The sequence below is a fragment of the Ascaphus truei genome, chromosome 6 (assembly GCF_040206685.1).
Source record: "Ascaphus truei isolate aAscTru1 chromosome 6, aAscTru1.hap1, whole genome shotgun sequence".
Taxonomy (NCBI): Eukaryota; Metazoa; Chordata; class Amphibia; order Anura; family Ascaphidae; genus Ascaphus; species Ascaphus truei.
In genome coordinates this window covers 70,715,008-70,737,162 of record NC_134488.1, presented here as the reverse complement: position 1 = coordinate 70,737,162, position 22,155 = coordinate 70,715,008, and the positions used below count along the sequence as shown (strand labels likewise).

The 22,155-nt window shown below is 42.0% G+C and overlaps 2 protein-coding genes across 2 annotated transcripts in view; one reads left to right on the top strand and one right to left on the bottom strand.

The window, feature by feature from the left end:
* Window positions 1-3,892: 3,892 nt before the first annotated feature.
* UTP11 (UTP11 small subunit processome component) lies at window positions 3,893-14,411 on the bottom strand. Its single transcript, XM_075604773.1, has 8 exons — window positions 14,233-14,411; window positions 13,614-13,675; window positions 11,951-12,053; window positions 11,233-11,346; window positions 10,176-10,269; window positions 6,689-6,819; window positions 5,923-6,033; window positions 3,893-5,211 (listed from the first exon to the last, which is right to left on the bottom strand). Exons 1-8 carry the CDS (start codon window positions 14,293-14,295, stop codon window positions 5,128-5,130), a joined length of 762 nt encoding a protein of 253 aa, XP_075460888.1. The 5' UTR covers window positions 14,296-14,411; the 3' UTR covers window positions 3,893-5,127.
* A 410-nt stretch (window positions 14,412-14,821) lies between these two features.
* MANEAL (mannosidase endo-alpha like) overlaps window positions 14,822-22,155 on the top strand; it is a 32,329-nt gene continuing 24,995 nt past the window's right edge. Inside the window, exon 1 of the mRNA XM_075604771.1 lies at window positions 14,822-14,886. The gene's annotated coding sequence lies outside the window, so the exon portion shown is untranslated. The remainder of the gene's footprint in view (window positions 14,887-22,155) is intronic.

The following is a 22,155-nucleotide window of genomic DNA, read 5'->3' as shown; positions in this document are numbered from 1 at the left end:
ACGGATCGATCGACAAATTAGTTAATTAGTTATCATTGGGTAGATTGTATTGATGCATATATTAAAGAAAATGGGGGGGTAGGCAGCTTGGACTGGTGCTTTAATGCCCATTTGTAGCTGCTGAGCACTAATGGCAGCACCTAATGCTCTTTAACCACTGCACAAATTCACTAACACACGAATTTACACAATACATACACATTACACAATGTACACACATCATGGGATGTCTTATGAGCGTGGATGACAATCTAATGTTTGTCTCAGTAGAGGCTCACACTGACCCTGGAAAGACATTGCAAGTCAGTGGGTAACTGTGCCAGCTGGAAAAAGCAGGATAGAAGGAGGCAGCGCTCAGCACCGTGATATTAAAATCCTGGGGAGGCGGCTGCACCCTGTGCCCTCTTACTTCCAGCCGTAAAATGTCAAAGCTGTCCCCCAAAATGACATGACTTGCTTGTACCAAACAGGTAATGACCTCCCGAGGGGCTGTTTAGTCTTATGAAGGGATTATTGTTACACATTCCTGGTTGGTTTTCAATAGTATTGACACTGTCCTGTCCTGCGACCTTTACTACGTTCTCTCTAATAAGGTCAGTATGGACCCAATGATCCATAATATTGAATGGGTGATGGCTCTCTGTAAAACTCAGTGTATCCTCTAATTTATTATCTGTGAAGGGTTTTGAAATAAAGGGGGGACCCGAGGTGACTTACCATGTTCCCCTTCATTGCCAAAGGGGCATTGTATATAGTGACATCCTGAAAACTACTCCCCAGTATAATTTTACATTCTAGAAGACCTGGAGAACAGGAACATGGAAAGCACTGCTCCAATAGCAAAAAACGGGGATCCAGACAGGAAAAGGTGATGACAGGTAATTTATTCACAAACCGGAACCACTAGCAACATTGAGTTGCACACAGGTAGTCCTCTGCCATGTTTCACGCACAGGGCGCTTTTTCAAACTCGTTAAAAAAAAAAAAAACATTTAAGTGGCACTCTAGGTGAAAAAAAAAAAACCAAGTACAGGTACTCCTACCCCTAGCACTACAACACTTCTACCCATGCGTGTGTTCGTTCGTTACTGGCTCTAAATGCCTTAACCAGTTTGCTGCGGAGAACTGCTCTTGGACACTTAGCAGTGCAGGGGTTAATTAAACAGTGATACAACAGTAACACAAACCAGAGGGCAGGAATACACATTTCTGCTATAAAGGACATCGCTGTACAGGTAGTCATCGTTAGCCAACGTTTCCCTTTACAACAAATGGCATATCCAACGCTTTACAATGCAACCCTTTGGGCCGTTTTTCGAACGCCGGAAATGTGTTATCCAACGCTCACCGCCACTGATTAACATGGGACTCGCTTTACAACAGTTTCACTATCCAACACTACTTCCAGACCGGATTCTGTTGAATAACAGAGGACTGCCTGTATCTCCTTTGATTATTGAGCAACGTCCAAGTTAGTTAGAAAAATGCAATAGTTTAGCAGCTCTCTTGTGCCACCTCCTGGAGAACAGAATGACAATCGCCCTCAGCGTGAAACACCATTTGTTTATTCCTCAATCCAGGAGTGCGCAAGATTTTCAGGAGGGAGGGAGCGGTTACAAAGGCCCCACGCTTCCCCAAAGGCATTTAAATTAAATGCCGAGGGACCAGACGAGGCCTCTGTAACTTTACTTACCTTTACTTTCCAGCGATGCCATAGCAACCCAGCGCAAGGTCACATAACGGCACGTTACCATGTAGCGTGACATCACATGACCTCGTGGCATCATTTGACGCTGGAGCCGAGAGGGGGGGGACAGGCAGGGGGCACGGGGAGAAGAGTTTGCGCACCCCTGCCTTAACTGCCAGTGTAGCGATGCCTACTCTAGCAATTTAGTTTACAAGAAGCTGTGACTGCATTATAATGTATGTTTCTACTGTTGGTTAAGACCTTCCCTTGCAGGCTTTATCTCTAGGCCAGTGTTTTTTTGTTATTTTTTCAACCTTGGCTCCCCAGGCATCCCCAAAAAGGTTGAAAATTGTACCAAATACAGTCTGTATGTGAATAGGTTTACTGGCTCTGCACTTTAACCCATGCTATGCTGCAAAGCTTTGTAATGAGGCAGACATAAGCTTACAGGGGTCCATGTCAAAATGGATTTGATGCTAAAGGTGACAGTGTTCCCATTTGCATGTCATTTCCCAGAATCCCTTGCTGCAGTGGAAGCAATGTATGCTAGGTGGTAATGGTGAAAAGCAGGGTTGCAGACCTGTCCGAGACATGTGAATGTGCTCACAAGTGGATTTTTTCCATTTGCTGTATACCAAAATGTATTATTACGAATTAGAGTTTAACTGAAAAGAAATCAGCAAATCCTCCACAGAAAGCACATTACCATGGTGCACACCAAACTAATACATTTTTATTTACCTTTTAATATGCTAAAGTGAATATGAAGTGCTGAAGTGATGAGTGAATAAAATATTGATATGAAAATGTTCACACGTGGGTCAGGAGGCCCTTGTTGCTACTTTTTATAAAAGGGGTGTAAGTCTTTATCTGTTTGCCATTAATGCAACTCGATCTCATATACAATATTTTAGCAAGTCAGATTAATCAATGATAGTAACCAAATTCAAACATATTAAGCAGCTGATAATTATGTTTATATGCTGGTGTAAAGAGCACTAGTTATGAAGGTCAGACAACACTAGATGCACTAAACTTGTATATAAATGCTGTGTATTAAACAGCGCGGCCCCAACTTCGCTGCCTAATTTTACTCTATGCTAGTGAGAAAGAACCAGTGTAGTCATTGTGTTATTTAACAAGCAGAATGAACATTAAGCTTGGACCCTAATATAAACTAGACTCGCATATAAAGGATCTGCCTACGCACAGCGCAGCTCCAACTTCGCTGCCAAATGTTACTGTGCTCACTATAATACACGAGATAATATATGTAACTGTGTCTCAATACCAGCAATAGAAACAAATTTACTTAGGTGACTTGGTGCATGTTACATCCAGGTTGCAACATCTTAAGCCGCGTTTATAGTGCTGGCGACGCGACCGATGACGTCACCCGTCGCCACTAGCGAAAGTTAAACTTTAGTTTTAAACGACATCGCTGGCGACAAGGCCAGTGACATCACCGAGGAGGGCAGCGTTCTGTGATTGGTTTAGAAAGTCACATGTGGCGACTGTCTCTCTCTAAAAAAAAAAAAAAAATCAAATTTCACTGGCTTCCAAATTTTTGGTTGCGACATTGCTCCGTCGCGCTTACTATAAGCGTATGCGACGGATTCAACGGATTTGTTTTGGAACGACGTCGCCAGACACTATAAGTGCAGCAGTGCCAGCTACGGATGACATCACCGTCTCCATAGCCCTTGTGAGAGTTGTAATTTGAGTTTGAGATGTCTCTTGCTACAAGTGACGTCAGACAAGGGGGAAGGCAGAGGGGCGGAGATCAGAGCAAGGGGGGAGGCTGAAATGGAGAGGAGTTGTAATTTCTGTTTGTATGCTGAATTTACTTTAAAGAATTTACTATTTTAAAGTTGGCACACAAAGATATCTGATTGGTTTATAGCCTGTCACATGGTGAGACTGTTGCTGTTCTACTGACTACAGCGATTTAGGGCGCTCCTACTATAAAACGCATGCGACAGATTCAATGCCTTTGTTTTGACGCGGCGTCGCGGCCCTATAAGCGCAGCCCAAGTCGCTCGGCATACAGCTTTCCACTCCTGCAACTGGCCCGAACACCGCACCACGTGATGTGACGTCACCACGCCATATTTGTGAGCGGTGTATACAATTGCTTGTTTTGTATAGTATATTTTCTATTAGGGTGAACCTATTGTCATTCAGAGAAGAGGAAAAGACACAGTAAAAATTGTAATATATTTATGAGCGGTGTATAAATTGCTTGTTTTGTACTGTATACCAAATGCATTGAAATTCTTCTGTATCTGATCTCAGACATGCTATTAGCAGTGGCGTAACTACAGCCCGGGAACATCCCGGTGGCCCCCACTCGGAGGGCATGGAAGGAGTCGGGATCCTCCCTCCAGACACTTTATAAAAAAAAAACCCCAAGCAGTTACAGAGGCCCCGCACTCTTCGCCGCGGCAATGAAACAGATAGCCGGGAAGAGAGCAAAGCCTCTGTAACATAGCAGCTCTCCTCCATTACGTCACATTGTGATGCAACGCTGCGTCAGCATGGCAACAACGGGCCAACATGTACCTGGGAACCCCTTACAAGCAAAGTTATGCCGCTTGCTATTAGAGAGGGTTGGGGTTCCTTACAACACATGCGATCTCAGACTTGCTATTAGAGAGGGTTGGGGTTCTGCACAATTTCACAACATTTAAAAAAAAAAAAAAGTTGAAAACCACTGCTCTAGGCAGTATGCTTGGAAACTAGAGTAAAATAAACTGCTTGTTTGCATTCCCAGAATCCTCTGCTCCTACCCCTGGAATATTGAACATGCTGCGCCCAAGTCCACATGAATGAGGAATCTGAAACCTACTTAAAATATGATGCCAGAAATGTATTGAATATTTGATAAGAAAATACAAGATTGGTTATTAAAGTTTCACCGTTGCATATGCAGACAAAAGCAAATACTAAAACAGCAGTTCTACATGTCTATAAAAATAACAAATACAAACAATCTCTCTTGTCCCTTAATAACCAGGGTTGCAGTATACAGACCTCATGTCTAAACCAAGGATTTAAGAGTACAGCAATTGGGAGTATTACTAAAACATTTGGATCCCACCTTCTGTCTCATTAAAAAGGACAGCGCAAAAAAACTATTCCCTTTGGAGCACATCCAATAAGCGATGCTAATCTTACATCCCACCCGATCCAAATGAAGCTGCTCCTGCAATCTTCAACCCCATAGCAACACGTTGAAGGACCTTCCGATATCAAAGATCGTTTTCCTTTTAGGACTGCAAGTAGATTGTAATGCTCAGTATTACTATAGATGTCATTACATGTTAATATGGAGGCAGAATGGTACAGATTTTCTACAATGAAACGCTTTAAATCCAAGATGTTCAGCTGTTTGCCTGCACGGCACAGACGTCCTGTGGCTCGCCTCTCCCTCGCTGACGTTACCTCTTGCGCTGTTTTTTAAACTTATAAATCGCTGGGGAATTCACAGTTTCCTTCTTCACTTTCACTTTCCTCGTTTTGTCCTAGGAGTCGAATAGACAGATTATCACAGACGTCTGTAATCTGCAAACTCAAAAGAAGCACTGCCGTGCTAGCAATGTTATTTAAAATGGGCAGCAGATTGGACCCACTCAGTTTGCCAATTTTTCAACGTGTTATAAAGCCTTAATACAATAAAGGAATTCAATTGGGTCTATCTGCCATCACTCCGTTGGGAGGCTGTTCCATGGATATATTACCCATCCAGTGATGGAATTTCTTACACTACCTTGGTGTCTCCCACCCTCTGGCTTCAGAGCATCATCCAGTGGCGGAAGAACCATATGTGCCGGAGTACAGCTAAAATAAGTGCCAGAATCTCTCTTCAAAAAAAAAAACCTCCACATCCCTGGGCCCGACCTGCAGTGTGAGGCCTTACCCAGTTTTCATTATTTAAATACCTATCGTGTTGGCCACACTTGCAGGTAGGTTTTCGTTTCCCTGTAAAAATATGTTGCTACCCCATTTTTCTCTGGTTTATTCCAATAGAAGCATCACTCACTACAAAAAGACCCAGTCTGAACTTATATGGAACTCTCACCAACAGCTTCAATAGCTTTCAGTGTTGCCTCTGCCTTCTAGGCTATACATATCCCCTTCCTGAATACTAAAATGACCTGTGCTGGGATGTGTATATGGGGGGTGCAGTGTAAGAAGAGGAAGTGTAATGGCAGCACACAAACGCCTCTCCTTACCATTAGATCTTTGCGTGTCTGGATCTTCTGAGAGATGACAAACATTTTCTTCTCCCGTTCGATGCGCTGCTTCAAGAGCTCATATTGTTGCTGCCTTTGTTTGGATAATTTCTGTGACACAGAATACATTAAAAAAAAAAGTCAACTCCGTCACTACCACGGAGTGATAGTCCACTTATGTATTAACTCCACAGGGAACCTGGCGAAAGGAGGGTCCACCCTCCCCCACATCCCAGGAAACATGGAGCGGTTTGCTGGCACATTCTCTACAACGCAGTGACTTCTATGTTCTGGATTATTGTAGTAGGATAAAGGAAGCTCTCCCAATTCTCTTAGGATGCTGCCAGCGATGCATGAAGACGCCAGTGGTGTCAAGGTGGGTAATAGACGACCAGCACTCACGTGCACATTCAGTGGATTTATTGGGTGATCAACGTTTTGGTCCATCAATGGGACCTCTCAAGAGAATGGTCCATCAATCGACCCAACGTTTGATTCACTGAATAAATCCACTGAAAATATCCATGGGACTGCTGGTCCTTCTACACGTGGTTGTCATCTGAAAGTGGGACACCGTGACAGTAACCAGCGGAAAGAAAGCAGTGTCGGGTGAACAGGTTACTACAACCCAGAGTGAGTCGGTGACCAGTTCTTAACACCAGACGGACCCACAAAAGGCCACCATGCTGTACTGGCATCTGCTCCAAGAGAGACATTTGGTCCCACAATAAGCAGCGATGGCTGGGGACAGAACGCTATTTTTTACCTTTAATTGTTTTGCGTTTGTGACTCCTTTCAGTGTCTTCTGCTGCAGGGTTTCCAGGGTAGGTCTGTTGTACACCCTGTTAACCAGCTCCGGAGCAGTGTTCAGATGAGCTGCCAGATCAAACTGCAACACTGAGGAACAAGACAAAACAGTAACCAAATAACCTGTGGTGCAAAGAGTTATGGGGGCTGTCTACTTCCCCCTATTTTATAATTTTTATATGTAAATCATGTGAATGTATAATTCTACATGCTATAAATCTGTAAAAATCCTAATTGTGTGGCTAACATAATGGCCGCCTTTCAGTTTCAACCAATCCTTGCAGTCTGAGTAACTCAGCAGCTACAAAGCATTCTGATATTACTAAGATAACATGATCTATTGTTACAGTTTGCAGCTCAAACTGCTGGGAACAAAATATCACGAACAGGAAAGTGTTGCAAAGATCTTGCACTGCTGGGGAGGTGGCTAAGACCTGCTATAGAAATCAAAAGGATGCTCACTATATATTTATAATAATAATTAAAAAAAAAAAGGCATTCAAGCTGCAGTTCATACAAAATCCTATGTGTGCTTCTTTTTAATAAATCAGTTCTGTACTATGAGAGAATACTTGTAGCATTTAAAAAAAGAAAAAGAAATAGTATTATAATGTAACAAGCATTTTTTCTTTCTATAGCAACCATTTACAAAGTCACATCCCCTTCCGAAACAGGCTCTGACACACCCCTTTTTGAGACCCGCCCTCTCTCTAGCAGTGCACCAATTCTATCTAGTGACTGCCTGGTAACATGATCTTCCCCACAGAACTTTGCATCTTGGGTCCTCTTTTGCTGCACTGAGTCATTTAATGAACCCCCAAGCCGAATCTCCACCGATCGATCACAGGAGAATGAATTAGTTGGCAATTTAGCTAAATCACTTGTCAGTGTGTGGATTGTATTGATGCACATACTGTATATAATTTAAAAAAAAAAAAATTAAAAAGGGGTTTTAAGAACGGCAGCGTTAACAGTTGAATAAAAAAAATAAAAAAAGGTCACTATTATCTAATACTACAGAACTGATAGGGGGGGGAAAAAAACACCACAAGATTTCAGTTTTACGGTTTTAATATAAATAGCCCTGGGCAGGAATATGCCATAATATGAAGACAGCTGTAATGCCTCTTTACAAAGTGCCAATAAGAAGATCTGCAGGCTTTGATGCAGTGATTAGGGTCAGGAGGTATATCCTATCCATGCCAAAGTATGGGGAACCCTCATCATCCCTTATTTATATAGAAAGGTGCTCTACCGAATGCACTCGTGGTGTGAGGATGTGCAATGGGTATAGTGCAAGTAAAACCCTTTTATTATTAATTAAAAATATTTATATAAAAGTGATCAGGTGTACAAGTCCATGACCTGTCCCAAAGGAATAAACCACACCCTGTTAAAGCTTCTGAGTTAAATATGTGTAGCCCCGGTAAGTAATGGGGGCTATATATCTATCTTCTACTGGTGTAAGTCCTGCTAATAGCAGGCCGCCAGTAGTTATCATGGGTTTTCCCTGCTTCAAGCCCTGCCGGGATTGGTAGAGGTAGGCACCTGACTGTGTGGGAAGGCATAGACACAGGGGAGGGCCTGCTGACATCATGCAGGGTGGGGCTGACTAAACTTAGTTGCAGTTCCTGTCTGTGTGCAGGCAGTTAGTGTTGGAGTGCCTGACTGGACAGTCAGAGCAGTAAGTTAGCTAGGTTCCTGTGGAGTAGGGCCTAGTAGCAATAGGTGGACCAGTGCCCTTCACCCTGCTTAGGGGGTGAGGGAAGAGCTAGCCCCTCCCTGAGCGCCCTAGGTTTGGGGTGGAGGCAGGGAGCAAAGACCCCACAGACCATCCTGAGGGTGCACTTCTGGAGGGAAAGGAGAAGGAGGAAAAGCCTATACACTGTGTCTAAAGTATTGCTGTGTGCTGCTGCTGCGTGCTGCTACTGATCTGCTGTGAGTACAATAAAGACCATTGCTGCTTTTATAAAGAGACTGTGTGTGTGAGATTGGAATCTCTCGCCCTGGGACCAGGGCTTTCTCTGGGAAGATTCCAACCTATCCCCTAGGTTTCGCCAGAGAATGGAGGCGCGGCACCACAACCACTAAAGAATGGAGGCATATACCCCAGAAACCTGGCCCTGTTATCCCCCACACCAACGCGGGAGACTCAGGCCCTCCTGTTCCAAGCAGGTATGCACCACCCAATTACATGTAGCCAGCCCTCAAAACACCTTAGAGGCACGATCTGTGTCGGGGGGGGGGGGGGGGGGGGGGAACATGGGCTACATATGCATTAGCGGAGAATATGGCTCCTGAGTCTATCCAAGGGTCCCCTGTAGTATTATGGGGGTAGCTCCCCTCTAAAACCCACTCATAGCATAATTATTTACCCACAGTTGGGTTGGTGTAATGGTTTAATAATCCAAATGATTTTAACTTATCTTATAATTCACTCAGCCAGTGTTCGTGCCGTCTCTCTGCCACTGCTCGAATCTCACGGGTGTCGCATATATATTTTATTCCAAATGTTCATACAGATGGGTATCACACTTCACGATATCCTAATAATTATGAACTAATGCCCGTGATGTTCGACTCTTGATTGCATAAGCGGATTGATAGGTCAGTAGATTACCATTGACTTGCACATAATGAGGTATGGCTGTTTCTATACACCCCTCCCCAATACAGTTGTAGAATTCTGGTGTATCTAGTGCATCAGACTGTTCATTATTATATATGAGCAGGTTCTGATTTTTTAGTTAAAATCATTTGGATTATTAAACCATTACACCAACCCAACTGTGGGTAAATAATTATGCTATGAGTGAGTTTTAGAGGGGAGCTACCCCCATAATACTACAGGGGACCTTTGGATAGACTCAGGAGCCATATTCTCTGCTAATGCATATTTAAATCAGAAGCTTTAACAGGGTGTGGTTTATTCCTTTGGGACAGGTCATGGACTTGCACACCTGATCCCTTATATAAATATTTTTAATTAATAATAAAAGGGTTTTACTTGCACTATACCCATTTCACATCCTCACACCACAAGTGCATTCGGTAGGGCACCTTTCTTTATATAAATATATAATTTGTGTTTGCTCTTGGCCCTACATTGCACCCTATTCTTTTTCTAGCTCAAAGGCTGATGCGGACATCCTTTTCCCACCTTACCCTAACCCCTTCTATGCATCCCTTATTTATAAAGCTCCAGTATATTACACATTAACATTCACTGGTACAGTAGGTACGGTGCAAGCTGTCCTAAGGAGCTTACAATCCAAGATGAAGGGGCGAGTGGAAAGTCTAGGTAGGGAGAGGGGTCTCTGTGGTTCTAGCGACCGTCCATGTGTAGCTAGCAGCTAAGATGCTCCTCCCTTGGTACAACAAGTAAATGCATATAAAGTCATGCCAGACACACACCCTGTAGTGCCAGCTGGTCACGGACATCTCACCTTCGTTCTTGGTGTCACAGAAGAAAGTGTGCTTGTTTTTCTGTTTGCCCTCAGTGTCCAGCAGGTGGAGCTCTGACTTCAACCGCTCAATTTTCTGTAAATGCAAACCACTCACTCACTGTATGGTTGGAGGTATCTATACTCCCAACATGGATTATTTATTTTACACTTTAGCTGAACCAAGGGTCCCCTTAGAGCTGATCAGAGATTCCCCCGATCTGCAGGGGGCACCCCAGTTACTATTAAAAAGGAATGCTAATTTCTTATAGTTTCTGAAAACAAATACAAACATGACCGTCGGGGTTACCAATACAGACCCACAACAGCATTTCCCCGTGACATCGCAGCTTTCTATTGGCCACCGGAGCGAGCAATGACCTCCCAGCAATGTGTTATATCAACTGGGCAAGTATTTTTTTTGTTTGGACACTGCAGGGGTCCACGGAGAAAGTTCTAGGGGACCCCTGTGAGTAAGGTAACCCCTAAAATTAAAGCACAAAGATATCCTTGCATATTACTGACCATGTTCAAATAGCTATGCTGAATTTTGCAAGCACTGCTCCAAAGAACATACACTCTAATTTGAGAGATAAAGGAACTTGAGAGATAAGTCGGGTCCGACACTGAGGTTCGAAGCAGATTCAGACAGTGACAATACCAGCAGACCTTGATATAGATATTCCACTTCAGTAAAGTTTGTTAGCATAAACAGGTCGAAACCGCCGTCTGAGTGGGTTTACTGGCCATGCCCTTCTGTAACCCAGACTGTGCTGAAAAGCTGTGCAATATGGCAGGCATAAGCTTTTATGGGTCTATATTAAAGGGATAAGAAGTAAAGAGTGACACACTGAGTGCTCATGTGCTTGTCATTACCCAGAATCCCTGGCTGCAATGTTTGCTTATCGCTAATGGGGAAAGACAGGGCTGCAGACCTGTTTGAAACATGCAAATGCCCCACAAGTGATGTTTTTAACTGCCATAAAAAATTTTTTAAATAGACAAAGCTATAAACAGATGCCTTATTGCCATTTGTCTGCCTAGGTAATAGACACCTCACCTTGCCCTCTGCCACTCTCTTCATTTCCACATACTTCATGTCCAGCGTCCTCATCACTTTCAGCTGCTCATCTGTCACTTCTTCTGTCGGCTGCTTTAGCACATGGACCCCGTCCTTTAAAGAAACCAGACAAGGCTCAGGATCCAGCTCATCATGTGGGAATGGACACAGGACACTGCGGGTTCTTATTCTATCTCTGCCGGAGCAGCCGTAAAAGGCCATTCCCGGCCAAAAATCCCTATAGATTTAAGTGGGGATTTTCATCTGAAAACGGTTTAAACAGATACTTGGGCAGTTTGAGAATAAAGGTCTTTAGTTGTCGGGAGGTACTTTTCTACTCTCTTTGGGCTCACCTATTTACTGCTGCTGTACGAGCCAGTTATACATTTATATGCAGTTCAGCGCTGGCTCATACAACAGCAAAGAAGTACTTGACAGCAAAAGGTTTTGTGTCTGAAAATCAGTGAACTGAAGGACCACCTTAGTGCTTTTATATCTCCAAAAATTTATTTACACAGCAGTGATTTTACCCTAAAGAGAAAGTTATTGGTACATTTTACTTTGTCTGGTGCCAATGTCTGAATCCATTACAGCAACACAGATTTATAGTTTGTTAGGGATGAAAAAAACAGCAAAAAAAGACCAGGGATGACGAGAAAACATTACACACACACTGTGTGTCAGAGCAGATCATTTACACTGCGCGTCACTTGTTTACCTGCAGCTTGGACGAGGTCATCTTAAAGTAGAATTCATCTGGGTTTTTCTCAAGGGCTTTCTTCCGCAAGGCATTGAGTGTGTTTCTCTTCTTCCGATAGTCTCTGGATTATAACGCAAAAAAGGTTAGGTAAACAAAAAACCCGCTGGTAGGAAAAATCCACTTCATAAAAAAAAGTCAACTCCAAATTATACATTTTACTTTGTGCCAAATGTTGGCTTCTTTTTCTTAAACGTATGCCAGTGAAAGTCAATTTTTACACTGTATACATTATTTCCTTTTATTTCTATGCTGCAACAATATCTCTTCACGAAGTGTCTCAAACACCTGGAAAGAATCCTTCCCTTCCGCAGGTGTCCTACATGTGATTCAGTTCATATTTTTATTGTAATAATTATATAAAATGAGCAGTTGACATTCAGAGAAACCAATATTCCCCCTCCCAACACAAATTGGTCTTTGAGGCCAGTTAATGGAGTTTGGATAGCCATGTAACTTGTTTTGATTTGGGGAGAATAATGGACATTGTGCACATACTGTTTCACTTTTGGGAGTAAGCGTCCCTTTAACCCTCTCCAATTCCTATTATGCTATATTTACAAATTAGTGTGAAAACGTGAATAAACCGGACGCTCTTAAAAGATAAGTGACATTAAAAAAAAAAAGTGAAATGGAAAGGTTGCAGTGACAAGTGCATAGAAAGTGAATACAGGGGTGTCAAAACCATAAATACGCTGCACAAAAAAACCTCAAAAGAATGTCCTCGTAAAGTGTGCCTTCTCAGCAGTGGTGAGCACAGAATCAGTGGATATGTGAAAAAATAAAAACATACAATAGGATATGTTATAGGTGGTAGGTATAAACTCTCAGATATCTTTAGACCAAATAGGATTCCTTTGTCTCACCCAGCAGGCAAGATAGGATGCAGGAACAGGAGTTATAAAAACAATTGTATAATAGCATGGATAGTGCAACATAAACACTTACAATTAAAAAAGTAAGAACCAGGCCGGAGTCGGATAGGGCTCCTGCCCCGATCGCCGCCTCTTTCCTGGACGGATATCCGCTGTGCAATGCAGTATCTCACATGTAAGGAGCCTGACGTCATAGTGGTCTCCAACTCCACGAATCACGGCTCAACGCGCTTAGCAATATGCTTCGTCAGGGGAATGTGATCCTGACTCCGTGCTGGTTCTTACTTTAATTGCAAGTATGTATGTTTCACTATCCATGCTGTTATAAAATTGTTTGGTATAAGGATATCTGAGGGATTCTACTTACCACCTATAACAGATCCTATTACACCTATGCCTGTTTAAATCTTGCACCATGTGAGTTTTAGTACCACAAGATTTGCAAACATCACCTATTTTTGCTATATCTGCAGTATTGAATTCTTATTTTTATTTTTTCACATATCCATTGATTCTGCGCTCCCAATTGCCGAGAAGACATTTACAGCTCAATATGGGAGTATGACTATACAATGGACTAGCTTCACCATTTTTTGCACAAAGCATGGTGATCACGTGGCACGATTAGGGCATCTGTGGCTATTACTGGTCACACGTAAAAAAGGTGAACGTGTTACCTTAAGGTTTACCCAAGTACAGATTATACAAGCTTCAAATCCATGCAAACTCAGGTGGTAAATTCTACTCACTCTGCTCGGAGTTTGTAATCTTTCTTCTTTTCCAGGAGACCTAAACTTTTCCGAAAGCCAGGCTAGGATACAAAGACACATTAACTGTTAGTATTGGGATCGCTATACATTTAGTGCACAGCGAGTAGGTGAGAACCTGCCTGAATGAGACAGTCCCGTCATACTACCTTCCTCTGTAAATGACGGACACGGTTTACCCTCTATGAGTGAGGCTGCTTCTATTTACCACCCCCCTCGCTTGTTAATGATTTTGCCTCCCCCTATTGCTGAAATTGTCTCCTTCCAGCGAGACTGCTGGGTTGAGACCCTACATTCCCTGAGCCAAACTCATTACTTTCCTGTGAAAGACTGCGGTACTGAGGCTGCCTCCCCCCTCTGAGTGAGACTCGTTTCCTTCATGTCAGAGACTGAGTGAGACTCAGAGACTGCTCCACACCTTCACTGAGTAGGACTGCCTCCCCCAGCGAGTGTGTCAATTATTAAAACTGCCCTTTGCAGTTGGTGACCGAGTGAAATTGCACTCCCTTCCCCTCCACATCCCCGATTAAGACTGCCTCCCTTCTGTCAGTACCCACTCTCAGTCCTGTCTCGTTTCTCCCCACGCTCACGCTGCCCTCACCTGGGATCTCTCCTTGTGGTCCTTTTGCCGGGACTTTAGCGCTTTCTTAAAAGCCGCAGACATGCTGCCTCCTCATAAAGCTCAACTCTGCACTTCCGGTGCTATACAAGCCGCTCTGCGTTCCAAGCTCCACTCGGCACTTCTGGTGTTCTACACGCAACCCCGTGTTCCAAGCGCCACTCAGCACTTCCGGAGTTCTACACGCAGCCCTGCGTTCCAAGCTCCACTCAGCACTTCCGGTGCCCTACACGCAGCTCCAAGCTCCATTCATCACTTCTGCCCACCCCTTTACCTTTCATGTTCCCTTCCTGTCCAATCAGCTCTCTCGCCCATTCATCGTTTTGAAACACACGAGCTGTCAGGAAGCATCTTTTCGTTTGCATTAGTATATTCGTAGATTATTATATGCTGCTAATTATTTTATGTAGTATCTATATATAAATTTGTACTTATCAATTATAATCATATATAATTATTGAAAAAAGGCTGTGATTTGCATGTTCTCGACACTTTATTTATATGATATGAATTATATCCGTGTATATCCCTTTAACGAAAGGGGAGTGTAGAAAATGAAACTAGTTGTGGTGTGGAAACCACCACATCGGAATTGTAGACCTTTTGCGGGCGTTATAAAGTGGAAACTATTGTTTAGTAAGTGGATACCTTAAAATGTATGGGTCAAATGAATAGGAGGATAATCTCTTAATATTTGCAGCAGCTGATGTGGAAAATAATGTGATCCTATTAAAGTTTTATGAGATAAGTGGTGTGTGTAAGAAGGTGATCCTAATTATTAATTAGGGGTATTAGTGCAGATTGTGCACGATTGTGACCCCATTAGATTCTGTGGGCAAATCTGTGTGGGAAATTGTTATCCTATTGAATTACATGAAGGTAATAACATATTTTTTAATATAGTGTTACTGGTGTATGCAGTGCTGTACATATAATTTTGCAGGCACAATAACAACTTTATTTCACATAGCGCTTTTCTCCCAATGGGACACAAAGCGCGTAACAATTACAGCATAGTGCGCGGTACGCAGCACATAGAAATTTTACACACAGTCCCTGCCCAGATGAGCTTACTAGCTATGTTTTGGTGCCTGAGGCACAGAGAGATAGTGACTTGCCCAAGGTCACAAAGAGCTGACACCAGGAATTCAAACTCAGTGTCAGTGTTTACAGTCAGTGTTTTTACTCACTAAACCACTCCTTCCAGAATTTATAATCTAATTTTTGATGCCAAGGGCACAGGGAGAGTGACTTTCCCAAGAAGAGCTGACACTAAGATTCTAATTAGGTTCACCCACTTCAAAGGCAGTGAAATGATCACTAAATTCTCCTTCAGCCCATGTCATAGGATGATCCCACTAAATCCTGTGGGGAAACAGCCTCTTCCCCTGTGAGTGACTGAGCGACACTATGAATACATGTATCTATATATAAATGTGTATGTATTTATATATGCAAATATATATATATGCAAATACAACTGTATGCTCATCTGCATGTCTTAGGCAGGTCTGCAACCCCGCCTTTCCCCATTATCACCCAGCATACAGCACTTCCACTGCAGCAAGGGATTCTGGGAAATGACATGCAAATGAGCACACAGTGTCACTTTTTGCCTCAATAACCATTTTTAACATGGTTCCCTATAGGCTTAAGCTTGCTGCATGGTCACAGCTTTGCGCACAGCCAGGGTTAAGGTGCATACCCAGAAAACCACCCACAGACAGCTGTTTCGACCTTGATGGGTCTCATCAGTGTGGGGTTGATTTTAACTGGATATGCAAAGAGGCTATGGGATAGGCTATATCATAATACTGAGTTAAGTTATGGTGAGTAAAAAAAGTGACAAAAACCCTCCACAGGAAAGCAAATATGCAAATACAACTGTATGCTCACCTGCATGTCTTAGGCAGGTCTGCAACCCCGCCTAACTTAACTCAGTATTATGGTGTATATATATATATATATATATATATATATATAAAATGGAAATAGCCGTGTTAGTCCAGTTGCGATAGTGCAGAATAAATGAGTACTTCAGTATTGGGTGAAGGCGAATTTTTTATTTGGACTAACAATTTGTGTCATTGGACAAGCTTTCGAGAGTTCTCTCTTCCTCAGGTCAGCAATACTGATTAACAAAGGAATCTATGGCTAAAGCAAGCTGGAAAAAAAAAAGATGTAGATAAGGTAGGGTGAGAAAGTGGTGTTTGAAGACATAGAAGGGTAATAAAACTGTGACAAGGAACAGCATGGAGGGGGAATGGGATGCTGTGTGGGTGGGGGGGGGTGTAGGGAGCTAGAATGGTGTGGATAAGAACATTGTGAGAGAGGCAGGCAGGATAATTACAAACAATTGTGATAGTGTGTGAGAAACCCCATATCCGCATTAAGTCACCTTGTTTTGGTGGCAGAGTCTTATCATTCTGAGTTCAAATGTTTTCCGTTCTTGGGTGCGTTTAAATATTCCATTGAGGATTTAGATTTTTAAATCATTTATGGAATGATCTGGTAGTTAGAAGTGTGTCCCACTGGTTAGCAGCATCTTCCTTCTTCGTGGTGTTGTATAGTGTCTGTGCATTTCATTCTGCCTTGAAGCTTTTAGCTGGTTTCGCCAATGTGGCATCCTTGGTCACATTTGTTGCATTGAATCATATATACAACATTCCTGGGTGTGCAGCTGTATGATCCTTTATCATTGAGGGTTTCATGGTTGTGACGGGCTGTGGGATCTTGTCATATATGCTCGCAGAGTTTGCATCGCGTGTTGTTGCACGGTTTTGTGCCATTATCAGTGTCTTTAAGTTCGTTATGAAGTTTTCTGTTGACTAATTTCTGTTTTAGGTTTGGTGGTTGCCGGAACGCAAGAATGAGAGTCTTCCCCAAACCTCCCATTCTTGCGTTTCGGCAACCACCAAACCTCAATCAAAAAGGAGTCAACTAAAACATAATGAACTTAAAGACACGGATAATGGCACAAACCCGTGTGACAACACACGTTGCAAACTCTGCAAACATATATACCAAGATCCCACAGCCTGTCACAACCATGGAACACTCAATGTTAAAGGATCATACTGCTGCACATCCAGGAATGTTGTATATATGATTCAATGTAACAAATGTGACCAAGGATGCTACATTGGCGAAACCAGCCAAAAGCTTCAAGTAGTGATGTACCGGGTACTACCCGGTACCCGGCGGCTTTTCAGCTACCCGGAAATTACCCGGACCCGGCAGCTGGAAAGTGGACCCGGCGCCGGGTATCCGGGTAATGTCAGGGTAGTTGAAAAGTATCTCTTACTTACCTGCTGGAAGCCCGCGCGGACATCTGAACAGGTAAGCAGAGGTGCGGGGGCGGTGCGGCAGCAGCAGCGGTCATGTGAAGCCCGCGCGGGAGCTCCAGGACTCCATACTGCACTGTGTGCTTGGACGATGTGACCGGAGCAGGAGAAGAAGCTTTCCTATTGGACAGCTGGCTTGATAAAGTCTTCCCAGACGAAACACGTAGAGCAGTGTGCTTTTAGAGTTCTTATAGTCAAACGGACTCTCTTAATAATATGCCTTTTTAAAGGCATGTTTGGAATTTTATACAAAGTTTTATTGTTCCTCGTTTATTGAGGAGTGTTGTTGAAATACAAGATCGCCAGTAGCATTTGTATAACAGACTACAACAGAGCAAACATCGCGAAAACAGCTGACTGAGAGGAGAAGGAGCCAGACTGCAGTCGCTTTGTAACATCAGAAGGCTGAGAGCGGACGGCGTCCTATGCTGGGTGTTCTACTGCCTGGGCTGCTGTGAAAGATTTATACCGACATGCTTGTTTTATCTACCACTTTGTAAGTAGGATCAGTGCTTGCATTGTGGAAACCTTAATTATACGTACTTCACCATATTGGCTCTTCTTTCTTCATTTTAGGTTTCCAGTCCCCCCTTTATTACTGGACATTCAAAGTTTGTATCCACATGTGTGTTTATCATTTGTAAACACTGTAAATAGGTTGGGCCCTCTGTTCCTCATATATATATATATATATATATATATATATATATATATATAATGTTCGACAAATCCATATATATATATATATATATATATGGATTTGTCGAACATTGTATATATATATACAATGTTCGACAAATCCATTCACCTACAGGCCCGTGGCGACTGGATTTGACCCCTTTGCGACCTCCTCATGGCCGCCCAAGCAGGGCGGGATTGGGGGCGGGACTAGGTGGCGAGTAGATTTTTTGGTTCGGCGAGTAGATTTTTGGGTGATTTGTCAATAAAAATATAATAAAAATATCACTTGTGAGCACATTCACATGTCTTAGACAGGTCTGCAACCCTGCCTTTCACCATTATCCCCAGCATACAGTGTTCCCACTACAGCAAGGGATTCTGGGAAATTACATGCAAATGAGCACTATATATATATATATAATTTTTGTTTAAGGTTTTATCCCTATTTAAGGTTAAAAAAAACAGGAAAGTGGAAAGTTTCTATAATAATAAGAAATTGATGCTGTAAATAAAAAGTAGTTGTACTCTGCAAATAAAAAGAGAAGTGATAGTGAGTATCCCCTTGTTACAGTGCTATTACACGTTGACTACTAGCACAGCGCCGGCTTTCTATTGCTGAATCATATAACCCCTTGTGTGCATTCAAGCAGTTACAAAGATAAGAATTCACAAACCATAAGATGTGAATGGAGTAGACATTCTTGCTAAAACATTTCATAACACACCGCCAGAGTCTGCTGGCAAATATTGTGAGCCCATTAGCATATAATTTAGTAGTTAAGGTTGATAATACATCTGGTCTATTCAGAACACTCTCTCATACATAATGCATCCAATACCAGCTTATGTGTAAGAGGTACAATGTTAATATTTAATATCACAGGGCTTTTATATTGCAGAGTATGTCAATAAAAACTAAAAATACATCATACAAAGCCAGGGTGATCTACATTAATGCATTATTATAAATATATATATATATATATATATATAAAAAAAAGGGGGAAGGAAAGCAGCGCCTATGCTAAGGTTAACTAGGCAAATAAATATATATCCTATACACCAACTGTGCAAAAACTATTATTAATCTATACACTTAAACAATAAAATAATTGGATTATCCTAACACAGATATTAAATAGACCTATAACCAAAAACACATGATCTATTAATAGTAATAAGAAAAAATAAAAAATAAAGCCAAAAGAAAAAAGAGAGTATGAACACCAGTCCTCAGATAGTCCAATAATGATATGGATCCTGGTATGAAGGGTCTCCTGCTGCTCTCCAAAGTGGACGAACCACGTCCACAGGGCATCTATAGAAGAAAAGGGAAGAAAGAGCGCATACCCATAGCGTAAAATAGTCAATTTTAATGAGGGGAAGGGAGGGAAGGGGTTAAGAAATGCGCTTACAAGAAAGCAGTAAAATCAAGCATTGTGTGAATAATCACCACCATCCGGTTTGTATCTGCAGTATCCTGGGGCAGTCCCGATCGTGCAGCAATAGGATCAGTGTCCAAACAGATGTCCAGGGCTGGTGTATTCCATATACACGTGTAGGGTCCTGGAAAGATGGCTCCTCGTGGATCAAGCCTTTGCAGCAGTCGCGCGGTCCAATCAGTTCCGGCGCGCGGTGATGACGTCAATGCCCATGCGTCTAACGTGATGACGCTCCCTGACGCGTTTCGTCACTCACGGGTGACTTTCTCAAAGGGAAGTATAGAGAAGGGGGAGGTCCAGTACTTTATATGCTCTCCAATTATCTCGATCACTGGGAGTCTCCCCTTCTCAGCTGTATATACGCTTGGTGCTAATTAATATTTGTTAGATGCGCACAATGCATATTAAAAACCTTTGAGTTGAAGGAGTAAAGAAAAAATCTTATTCAAACAACAATTAATTAGATGAAAAAAAGGCACATAGTATTCATATGGGGAGTCAACCTTCACATAACATGACAAAGTATACATCAATAATTGATAAACCTGTCATACAAATATCGTGAAAGATAGACATGCAAGGAATGCATATTTATTATGCACTGTGCTTAAGTTGTTAGGCATATGTTAATATGGGAAATTGCCCTCCTTATAGGGTTCAATATCTGGTAATAATGCTTTCTTGCTGTGTCTTTCATTTGATTCTGTTTAATTATTGGAATTACATTTATATGTTTTTCAACACAATTTGGTATTGTTAAATTGTATGCAATTTGTATTTTTATATGTAATTATACAGGGAGATACCTTTTATATTTTGAATGGTCATGTCAGCTGAGTGGACCATATACATGCACGACTTGTAATAAATATGCATTCCTTGCATGTCTATCTTTCACGATATTTGTATGACAGGTTTATCAATTATTGATGTATATACTTTGTCATGTTATGTGAAGGTTGACTCCCCATATGAATACTATGTGCCTTTTTTTCATCTAATTAATTGTTGTTTGAATAAGATTTTTTCTTTACTCCTTCAACTCAAAGGTTTTTAATATGCATTGTGCGCATCTAACAAATATTAATTAGCACCAAGCGTATATACAGCTGAGAAGGGGAGACTCCCAGTGATCGAGATAATTGGAGAGCATATAAAGTACTGGACCTCCCCCTTCTCTATACTTCCCTTTGAGAAAGTCACCCGTGAGTGACGAAACGCGTCAGGGAGCGTCATCACGTTAGACGCATGGGCATTGACGTCATCACCGCGCGCCGGAACTGATTGGACCGCGCGACTGCTGCAAAGGCTTGATCCACGAGGAGCCATCTTTCCAGGACCCTACACGTGTATATGGAATACACCAGCCCTGGACATCTGTTTGGACACTGATCCTATTGCTGCACGATCGGGACTGCCCCAGGATACTGCAGATACAAACCGGATGGTGGTGATTATTCACACAATGCTTGATTTTACTGCTTTCTTGTAAGCGCATTTCTTAACCCCTTCCCTCCCTTCCCCTCATTAAAATTGACTATTTTACGCTATGGGTATGCGCTCTCTCTTCCCTTTTCTTATATATATATATATATATATATATATATATATTAAACAAACTAAATAAACTAGTAGTAATGTACAAGATGATAAATTACGGGTCTATATAAGGAAGCTGTTATTTATAGGTAGATTGACCGAAATAAGCAAAGGCTTATCTTGAATGAGGTACCTAACCTTTTTTTATAGGGAAAAGGGGGATTTTAGGTCCAAACTACAATAAATAATTCCTCTTTAAATAAATAAATATAACAGAAAAGGCATGTAAACCCTCTCCCCCAGTTACTAATCCTGCCCCATTCCTTATAGTTTCATAATCACGATATGGGGATTCTTGTTGATCTCTAATAAAATGTTCCTCTACAAAAATGAATCTGAAACAATATCATGTTACAATACAAAACCCATTAGTGTAGCAGGGTACCTCTGCTTTCCTTTCTGCAAATATCAACAATGGTTTTAAGTAAGAATACATTTGATTTAACAAGAAGGTACAGCAATGCATTTTTCTGCATGTTATTATATAATATTTCCTGCATGTTTATATTTTCTGCATGTTGTTATATTGTTTTGCATGTTATTATATTTTTTGCATGTTGTTATATTGTCTTGCATGTTATTATATTTTCTGCATATTGTTATATTGTTTTGCATGTTATTATATTTTCTGCATTTTGTTATATTGTTTTGCATGTTATTATATTATATTGTTGTGCATGTTATTCTCTACTATATATTTCTGAAAGCACTGTATGTCTGCGTCCCTAGCGGCAATCTCATTGGTCCCTTGGCCCGCCCGCCCCCGCACACCTCTCATTGGCCTGAGGCGGAGTGACGGGCCAAAGGACACACAGGGACACACACGCACACGCACACGC